Genomic DNA, 10,933 nt, shown 5'->3' with positions numbered 1-10,933 from the left:
AAGACAACGGGGTTGAGGGGGAGAGTTCCAGAGTTTCGGGGTGTAGTGGCTGAAAGCATAGCCACAGATGGTGGAGCGGAGGGGCCGAGTGGAGGCAGCAGATGGTAAAGTGGGGGGTCAGCAGTTTGGAGAGGTAGAGAGGTGCGAGGACGTGAAGGGATTTGAAAGTGAGTGAGAGGATCTTGAAATCGATCCATTGGGTGATGTGGAGCCTGGCAAGGATTGGTGTGATGGGGGTACAGAGTTTCATCCGGTTGAGTATCCGGGCATTTGATATAGCGGTGGAGTTTTGCACATAAATGCATTTGATATAGCGCCTTATCACGTCTACTAGACATCTCAAAACACTTCACTGAATACACTGTGAAGTGAATTGACTATGTTTTGTGGGCGAAACATGGCAGTCAATTGCACACAGCAGTGTCCCCACAAACAAATGTGGATTTCTTTTTGGAAGGGATTATCCTTCCCGGAAAAGTATTCGCCAATCAACTAACAACCGGGTTCCTACTTACTGCGAGGTAAACAGAGGCGTGCGGAGTAAGGAAACTTGCCCAACTGTCTCTCTTTATACGTTTCGTGTATATGAGAGACAGTCACACACAGTATTATGGTGTTGAAGATACTGAAGGGCACTGGTGACAGAATTAAACAAGGAAAATCATTTCCTCAGTGAGAAAGAGACACAGTCAGACACAGGAAACAATTATGGGAGAGTTGATGAGGATTTCTTCCCTCAGGCGGCTGTCAGTATTAAACATTCCGGGGGTAATAATTCCTTCAACAAAATAATAAATTGGTCACTTCAATCCACGACTTGTGGGACACTGTTTGTGGGACGCTGCTGTGTGCAATTAGTTGGGGTTTGAGCGTGTGCAGTGTAAATGAATAGTCCAAAATAATATACCATCAATTCACTTTACAGTATATTCTGTGAAGCGCTTTTGAGACGTCTCGAAGATGTGATAAGGTGCTATATCAAATGCGAGGCTTATATTATTATAATATCTATCCACCTCAGTCTTGAAAATTTTAATTGATCCAGCATCCACAGCCTTTTGGGGGAGAGAGAGATCCGGATTCCCACTCCTAAATGGCCCAGCTCTAATTTTAAGAATTGTTCTGGATCTACATACATGCTACAGAATTACACGCATCATGGAAACAGACTATTCATTTACACTGTACACGCGTCTCAAACCCCTCTTATTCCTCTCTCCCTCACAGAAAGCATCACCCTGTAAAACAAGTGAAAGCCACAAGCACTTCCATGCCTAAAATCACCCAGTGGTTTAAAAAAAAGACAGCGAGAGGTAAAGATGAAACCCCCGGGTTATTGTCAAGAGTTTAACCTCTCCTCGTTTTGCACCTCGAGCCCTGCTGCTCCCCCACTGATGCCCTGCACCACTTTCAATGCTGTGTCAGCGGAGATGGATTTGTTCACAGTAACCGGGGTTGTTTCAATCTTTAACCCGACAAAGCGAAAGGATCAGCAATAAGAGATACAATAAAAGCACAGCAGCTGCCTGGTAACTTGGGACAAACCAGCACCGCAAGACATTTGATCTTTCAACCAGTTCAGTTCAGCTTCTTTCTTGCTTCCTCCCAATAGAGGACCGACCTCACTTGCTGCTTGAGATGGAGAAGCGCTTTAGCTCAGTAGAGGGCGTTGCTGTCTAACAAATCGCCTCGGTATTGGAATGGGAATCTCCTGAGATCAAATGGGCCAAAGGGCTTTCTCGAAGCAAGGCTCCGTCTTGTGATGTTGAGCCAATAGTAATATTATTTATTATTATTAATGATATTAATATTTTCATCTTCCTTCAAATGACAGTTCCACAGACTGTAGCTCACGCCCCAAGAGGCGAGTGTTTAGCTGGAAGCCTCGACAATGAGTGTTTGACAGGACATTGAACCCCGATCCCAATCCAGTTCCCACATTGAGTGTATAACAGCTCCCAACTGGAGTTGGTAATTGATTAGCAGGAAACTCGTCCACATACATACATCTATACTATTTGCCTCAACAACTCCTTGTGGTAGCACGTTCCACGTTCCCACTACTCTCTGCGTGAAGAAATTTCTTCTAACTTTCCTATTTGATCTGTTTGTGACTATTTTATATTGATGGCCCCCGGTTTTGGTCTCCCCCACAAGAGGAAACATCTTCCCTATGTCTATCCTTTCAAAACCTTTCATCATTTTAAAGACCTCTATCAGATCACCCCTTACCCTCCTCGTTTCAAAAGAGTCCAAGTATGTTCAGCCTTTCCTGATAGGTATAATCTCTCAGTTCTGGGATCATCCTTGTGAATCTCTTTTGCGCCTTCTCCAGTGCCTCTACATCCCACAATACACACAGTATTCCTTATTCCTTTCACCAAAATGTACCACCTCATACTTTTCTACATTGAAATGCATTTGTTATTTAAATGCCCACTCAGCAAGTTTATTTATGTCTTGTAATTTGTTGCAGTCCTCCTCTGTATTAACTACTCCCCCCAATTTGGCGTCGTCCACAAATTTTGAATTTTTTTTATTATTTTAAATGTACAATCATTTACATTTATATGGTGCTTTTCACATCAGCAAGACGCCTCAAAGCTCACAGTGGGTGGGGGAAGACAAATGACTTAGTGGTAAGACGTGGGAGTGTATTTTATAGGCAAATCCAGCAGACGATTTGCACACAGCAATGTCCCACAGCCGTGCAGTTTATCCGTGGCTTGTTAGTCAGGATAAGAGGAAAAACTCCTTTTTTCGAAGTGTCGTGGGACCTTTAACATCCAGCTGAATATGCAGAGGGGCTTTGGTTTAATGCCTCATCTGAAGAATGGCAGCTTCCAAAACGCAGTGCACCTCCAGCACTGTATTGGGACGTCCTCCCGATATGAAAGGCGCTATACAAATGCAATCTTGTTGCTGTCGTCAGCCAGGAATGAGCTTTCAAATTCCTGACGTGGGGCTTGAACCCAGAATTTTCTCCCTCAAGAGGTAAAAGCACTATCCACTGAGCCAGGCTGCCAAGGTAAAATGTTTTGATAGGAGACTTATGACCAAAATGAAATCACCCAAAAAGGAGCAAAATGAATAGATGAATAGTTGAAGGCGGCAGAGTGAAAACTGATGCATATTTTTTGAATGGATGTGAATGAACATTTTCTTTTCTCTCCTGCTCCAAAAATACATCACATATGATCTGCAATATGCCATTATAACAGTCCTGTAATCATTCCCTTCAAGAACAATGAGGTTCCCCTTTAAGAGGTCCATCACCAAAAAATTTTAAAATAACATTAATATTATCATGACCTTTGGGGTCAGGAGGAAGATTAATAGAATTGATTTTGCGAGACAAAACATTTCTTGCCATTTATTCCATTTGCTCATTCACACTACTGACTCATTGCCTTGTGCTGATCACGATATCAACGTAGTTTTATTTCTGTTTTAACATTAACTCAAGATGTTTTTTTTAAAAAGCAGAACTTTATTTCCTTTCCTGTTCCTTCCAACTGGTTTCACTTGTTATAACTCGCTTCAAAGTTCAAACTCATTGCCTCCTTCCTTCACCGTACACACATCAGTAAATATCCAGCATTCCCTTAAAAACAAATTACATTTTATAGCGCCTTGAAGGCATCCCAAGGCCCTGGACAGTCCAGAGATTTTGGACCCGAGCAGGGGGCTTGGATCGAAAGGGATGGAGAGTGGGGGTGGGAGGGTAGCTGAAGGTGAGGTCGAAGAGGAGGGTCTTGAGACATGCCTTCAAGGACGCAAGGGAGGGAGCGAGGCGAAGGTGGGATGGAGTTCCAAAGGGGGCAGAGAGACTGAAAGCCCGACTGCTGATAGTGGTGTGGGCTGGACAGGGGACATGGAGCAGATCGGTTGATACAGCAACCTGTTAAAATGTTTTACGGCTCTTCTACTTCCAACACCAAATGGACATCTCTATTCCCAACTACAGGAAAGCATAAATATAAATAATGTAATTCAGTCAGTGATTTTCTTGAGCACTTCTAATAATTCCAAAGTTTGCTGGTGTCACCAAGTTACTTGAGTACAAGCCAACTAAGTGAATAATTTGAAATCAGCGCTCTGGGACTCTACCATGAGTGAGGGGCGCTATATAAATGCAAGTTGTCATTGTGCTAATCCTAATTTTCCAACTTCTAAATTAGAACATGTTAAAGGGAAATCCTAAAAATTCCAGAAAATGTACATTTTCCTATTAAATTCACTTGCTCTCTTTCCTCCCTTAAATAGCACAGCCGTGGGTAAGACAAAGAATGCAGGGGGGGAAAACACATAGTATGTGACTTAGGTTGTTAAATGGAAACCTTTATTTGTGTGAGCATTAAGACATTGTCTGCACAAAAAAAACTACATACAGTATCTGATACAGAATTCAATACAACATATTGAAGTGTTGGGGTTGCATAAACTAAACATAGACCTTGGTTAATACTAACAGATTCTCATATAAATTAATTGTAGTTTCCTGGAAGACAAACCCAGTTTATAGAAAATATAATTTTACTGTACAAATTTACATCACATTCAAATCTAATGAAGTTGCTTACACAAACTTTTGTTAAGTTTTCTTCTGAAAGCCACCATTTACACACAATATTGCAACTCATCTACTGTCGCAATATTCTACAGTCAGAACAGCCATGTTTCACATTTTAATTTGCTCTGGGTGTGAATGTATGATGTGTATGTGTGTGTGTGTGTGTATTTTCATCAGTGTCGTATTTTCTCCCTTAAATAACCATCCTAACATTTTTTATAAAATTAAAAATCACCACACGTCATAAAATGCTGCATAATGGTAGCCTATGTTTTGGAACATAGTAATTTTGAAAGGAAGATCTATTTAAAAGCACCAATGTGCAAGCTGCAAAACTCCAACACAACACCCAATCCTTAAAGTTTAAGCCACCAATAAATTACTGAAAACTCCCCCAGCCTTCTTTTTTTAAAAAAAAACGCACGCCAAATGAGTCAATGTACAGAATTTCTAAAGTACCAAAATTCTACACCTACCTTCTGAAAGCCGATAGAAAAATGTAAATTTACATTCGGAATACAGCTTTTAAGATTGCACTGGAACCAGCGTTATTTTTATAATCACGTTACTCTGTTTCACAATAGCTGATGCCGCTGCAATACACTTGATTCACATTCAATCTCAGGTGCAGTACAGGGGGTGGTTTAGGTGGTTACCTAAAAGTGAACGCACCTCACGTGTGTAAGCGAGCCAACAATTGAAACAATAAGGGTTTATTTACTCAACTGTTCCAATGAAGTCAAATTCAGTCAGACCAGATTATCTGGTTGAACTTTGTTTAGCTGCCCGATCCACCCCACCAGGAATGGACCGAGCTTTTAGCCATTTTGCCCCTGTTCTCTGGAGACCCCAACCCAGAGTCACTCCACTTCACCCTTCCAACCTTTGAATCGCACCTCAAGACCCTTCTTTTTTACCGCGGTTTTGGTCAACTCCCACCCACCCCACCAAAGCCCCAAATCGTGTGCCTGAATCCCCGTCAGTCTCTGCTTTAACTTTGTTTTAAATTGAGAGTTGGGAATTAAAGAGATAACTTTAGGGATCAGAGTTTTAAAAGCAATTATACTTTGAATGATCGTTTTAAGATGATTTGTTATAACTATTCAAACAAGGCATCTATATTTCAGAGAACTTCTTTATCTCAATTGCTTGTCCTCAATGTAGTTGGAATAATTGACAATCATGTGCTAAGATACTTAAACAGTAAAAGGTTGCACTGCATGGAAATGATGAGAGCAGGAGGAACAATCGGAATGGTTAGTCAAAAATATGGTTATGCGGCAAATTCAAACTTGTCATTATTACAATGACGTTTCAGTTAACAATTTACAAGTCTTCCAAAACATGAAACAGAAATCCATTACCAACCATGAATTTTTGTTTAATTATCTGCAGCACGGACACCATGTAAAAGTAGTAAAAATGTCACTGACTTCATTCCCATGCAAAAATCTTTCATTCTAAGATGCTCAATATTTTCACTTCCCACTTAATTTTTGTTTAACCACATTCCTTGACTCAATATTCTCTCTGCCTCACACTCTCTCTCACCAACTAATGACCTTCAATTAATCATCATTTGAATTTAATGGATTTAATCTAGAAGCTGCAATTCTGTAGAATATTCATATATAGTTCACATTATTTTCCCAACCTCCATTGCTACCTCCCACTTTATCCTTTAGTCAGGAGGGAATATGTCACAGATTTTCTTTCCCCATAGTCCACATCAATCAATGCTTTTTTCTTATTGACCAATAAGAGATGATTTTCCCCTTTTTTGGTGGGGAAAGAGGGTGAGAAGGAGGAACAGTGGTTCATTCATTTCAAAATGGAACAGTCCACAGCCAGAGTGGTCCATCCAGCAAACTCCACAAACTCACCAACAAAGACAAGGTAAATTCCAAAGTAATATTGGTCTTAGATTTGAAATTATGAGTTCAAAGCTTTTTTTTTTCCGCTACAACAGCCACTAAACTCCACTGATATCACTGTATCCACCTGCTACAAATTGCAGGGCAGGCCAATACACTCATTACACTTGCATATTAAAACAAGTAATTTTTGATGCAATAGTTGCATTCATTTTATGGCTAGGTGGAAAGGAGCATACAATCTTATTTAAGCAAGATCAGTTTAAAACCAGGCTACCATGGACGTAAGAACCAAAGCAACCCAACTTTTGTAGATGACTCAAGTATTGTAATTAAACTACTGTATTTTAAAGTAGTAACTGTCAATCTGTTTTCTAAATCTCAGGAATAATAAATTACAGCAACAGGAATTTGGAAAATCAATCAAGTGCATTTAATTCTTCAAAACCCACTAGAAGTCACACAAGTTTTACAAACAAGTGCTCTAGTAACCTGTTGCACTGCATACATTTAAATCAAAGAGGAAGAAATCCCAATCTGCCCAAAATATGAAAATTCCCTTGCATCCTGAAAACCCATTCCTCCACTTTCATCCATTTCCTGGTCCCAACGTGCAACTTGCATCTAATTCTGTGGAATCCAAATCCTTTCTGTAAAGTCTGACACGGGCAACAGCTTCTTTGCGCTCGCTGTCAATCCATCCCATTATTAACAAAGTTAAGTGTGAAATTGATTGTGTTTTGTTTCGATATCCACCATTAATTTTAATTATCCAGGTAAAGTTCATGGTAGCTGATACATTTCTGATTCACGGTTTTAAAATACAAGAACACAATAACAGCGTCACAAAATGATACATCTCTACACAATTGACACGCAACAAACTTTGAGAAGTTTCCAATGTCGATTGCACGCCCAAGTAAAGGATTCATTACTGTTCATATTGATGTTCATATTCAACGAGGTGATCTTATCCAATAGTCACCATCACAAATCGATCCTAATCATTATTCAGAGCAAGTTATAAAACTGCACTGACATTTGCATTGGGTCTTTCATTATTACCCATTATTGAAAGAATTTTACAATGTTGTGCACCTATCCTGTCGATGTCCAGGCATGGTAAGATTATAAATTGGATGAAATGCCATGGATTAAAGTATTCTATGGTAAATCAACTTTAAAACCCTATTTGACATCATAAAATACACAAGATGGAAATGCAAAAATTATTGAGGAATTATTTTTTCGATAGTTAACACAAGATAGTTAAAACAATTACAGATCATTCACTCGTGTTACCTGCTACAATATTTAATGTTTATTTTGCTTCAATTTTCAGACCTACGAATGGGTTATATTGGCTGTACCTGCAGCAATGCCCCTTATTTATATATTGGGCACTTTTCTGGGCATATTTCTACCCGTCAATTTGGTTGAGGATTTCACTCTGCTCCCTTTTCATTGTTGTACTCATGGTAAATGCATGGTTATAGCATGAAGACGATTGTCCTGATCAGTTAAGGTTTGCAACTGAATTGTCCGTCATGTGTCATCATAGCACGTCATGAATAATCCAGAAGGCTTAAATTCATTGCATTTTAACTGTGGCTTAACTGTGTTTCTGGTCTTACAATTGATCATTTCAGTTTAGATTTAATAGGATTGGTTGTGAGAAAGTTGGGATGTTAACAACATTTCAGTACACTGATGCTCCAATGTCTTCAGCATATTCTGGGCATGATAAAAACAGCTCTTGTTGCAGATTCCATCCAAACATTATTTATAGAACTTTTTACTGTGTTCAACCAAGAAGTATTCATTACCCCGACACTTAACGGTCCAATAATTTCCCTACTTTATTATCCAGCACTAACTTTGCACAACATTTAATGAATTTTGCTGAATGGCTTGTGAATTCATTTTAGGAACCTAACTCCAAGCAGGATACCCTACAAAAGAGCGAACAACTATTAAATCTTTTGATTGTTCTGGTGTTCCAGAATTCCCACGTCAAGTCTTTCGAACTGAGCAAGAGTTTTGCTACTATTAATGCTGAAAAGAGAACAGGAGAAATAATACACATGTTAAAGTTTGCTTCTTTTTCTAAGTCCATCCCAGCAGAAAAGGTAACTGCATGGAAAGACGAGTTAACCTTATACCTAACTAAAACAGCCACTTTGCAGTCAAGTTTAAAAAAAACTGCAACGGAGTTCATAATAGGTTTTTAAAACAAAAAAATGCACACAGTGCAATTGTTTTTGTTTCTTCAGCAAATCTTTAATACTGTATTAGTATAGTCAGTAAGAAGCAGACCCAATTAAGTGGCAGCCATTTTGTTTGCTGAAGTACTTCTGAGCCCATTCTGTTAGTATGAAGGGTGTTTTTTTTTCCTGCCAACAAATGTAGCTTTGAAGCTATTAGCCAGAGAAAATGTCAGAAAGGCAAAGAAGCTGGAGAGAAGTTGAATTAGAAACTGATGTTATATTGTCTCCATGGGTTAGGTAAGGTTTGGAAACGTTTGCCGGTTGTCGCATCACAAGGAAGGAGCTTTGGATGCATGCAAAGTAGGCCCATATAAATTGCACCAACAGCTATAACCTAGAAATAAAGAAAAACAGGGAATTAAAGGTTAATCAACGCAAGATAAAGATAACTAGAATCATGCAGTGTTAAGTCAGGAAACCATGAATTTTCAATATGAATTCCTTGATTAGTATATGCAGAATAGCAAAAAAAAACTCATTTTTAATCAGCGCAATGAACTTTAATGGTTTTGCAACAAAGTTAAGTTTCTGCTGAATATAGTCAGCACAGCCGAGAAGGAAGCATCTACTGGGCCATAGAATCTAGTATCATTAGGAAAGGAGAATGTGAGTCAGTGTTAGATTTTAAATGATGGATAATCGAGATGTGTATTTGGAATAATTTCTAATACTGAACTAGGGAAATGGCCGACACTTATAAAGCTCTCATTCCAAAAACATCGCTGGCAAACTTGCCAGGATTTATGTTCCGTCCTTTGTTTTGTCCCAGATGACATTTTGGTTTAGAATTTTAAAAAGCAGCTTGGGATGTCGAAAAAAATCCAAGGAAATTCAAAAAATTACTAAGAGCCACTCCTCAACCACAAATATCTCCTGAATGCATAATGAAACCAAATGACAAACAGATTTGGGGGTTGTGCAATGCCTCAGGCAGAAAGTTTTGCTTCAAATACAAAATGGAAATAGACTCCAAAGCTAAAGAAATAGCAGGCCAATATTCACAAACATACGGTACCTTAGTCATTATGAAAAACACAAGAGAATTTAGGATTGCCCCACTTATGTTGAAAAATCAAAACATTGCTATGAAATCCAGCCTCCTCTATTCACATCAAAGACCCTAATCTATGAGAAAGGAATTTCAAACTAAGCTCTCAGTATTCAACACTGTGCCCCCGGGTTCTTTTACAGAATACAATTCTCAATTCAACTTTGACAATCATTTGAAATATTCTAAAATGTATATTCCTACAAAAGATTGTTGAAAGGAAAACTGAGTGGGTTTTCAATAATACTTAATATTTAACAAATGTCATACCACTGTAATATTTCAATAAAAGATTTGTAACTAGGTCACGTTTGCCAACGTTATTCATTTGTAACAAAAACTGATTTTGAAACTTCCATGAAAAATGATCCATCATTTGGTGTCAAAATTATTAAGAACCAATCCCTTAAGATTAAATGTTCTATATGTTGATACATATTTTGAAAGGTTAAGAGATTTGCGTTTTCAATAAAAATCATGAAAAATAATCATTGGATACGTAAAATGATTCATTATTTTGTAAAAATTTGAAAAGAAATTACTATTTCTACAAAGTGAAAGGAGTTACTCACTACTCGATGAGGATGCTTTTTTTCAGAATGACAACCTAAATGAGATATGGCACATTGTTAAAAATGAAAAAGCAAATTTGAAAACGAAATCATAAGTCGAAGCAGAACACATAACGACCATTTGTGATAAATGAATGTCTATTGTGGTGTTAAACATTATAAAGTGGCCACATTCCCATATCTGCAGCTTTATTGACATGTTAATCCTTCATACAGGTGCGTTAATTACATAGTGAATACAGCATTAGGCTATTTTTTAATATTAGTGGTATGGCAGCTTTGTTAAATAATAAGTTAGGCAATATGTCACATTTATTTTTAAACAGGACGAGAAATCAAATGTTTGTGTTGCTTTCATTGCACCCATCCACAGTTTGAGATCTCAATCAATAGCGTTTGCAATTCCAGCTTTGAACGGAGATCTTACTCATCTCTGCTACCAATTCGAGATTCTTCCCTCCTACCACCCCAAGCTACAGCAGCAGATATTTAGCAGCAATTTCTATAAATGTACCACCGGTGTGAATCGACTTGTCTCAAAAAATCTATCTCTTAAAAACTTCTCGGAGCATTTCTAAATGTTATTGAAGAGACAGTCA

General features: G+C 38.3%; 1 protein-coding gene across 5 annotated transcripts in view; it reads right to left on the bottom strand.

Annotated features, from left to right (window-relative positions):
- Positions 1-4,320: 4,320 nt before the first annotated feature.
- The window catches only part of ksr1a (kinase suppressor of ras 1a), a 72,667-nt gene continuing 66,054 nt past the window's right edge, over positions 4,321-10,933 (bottom strand). For 3 of the 5 annotated variants that reach the window (XM_007900693.2, XM_007900695.2, XM_007900694.2), the window contains one exon: positions 4,321-8,502. In XM_007900693.2, coding sequence (XP_007898884.1) covers positions 8,421-8,502 — 82 coding nt within the window. In that variant the 3' untranslated portion in view covers positions 4,321-8,420. Of the gene's footprint in view, positions 8,503-8,697; positions 9,049-10,334; positions 10,370-10,933 lie in introns of those variants that run through there. The other 2 variants (XM_007900696.1, XM_007900697.2) reach the window with 2 other exon arrangements.

This window comes from Callorhinchus milii, unplaced genomic scaffold (genome assembly GCF_018977255.1).
Source record: "Callorhinchus milii isolate IMCB2004 unplaced genomic scaffold, IMCB_Cmil_1.0 Scaffold10, whole genome shotgun sequence".
NCBI lineage: Eukaryota > Metazoa > Chordata > Chondrichthyes > Chimaeriformes > Callorhinchidae > Callorhinchus > Callorhinchus milii.
Note: the sequence above shows the minus strand (reverse complement) of the source record. Positions and strands in the feature narration are given on the sequence as shown.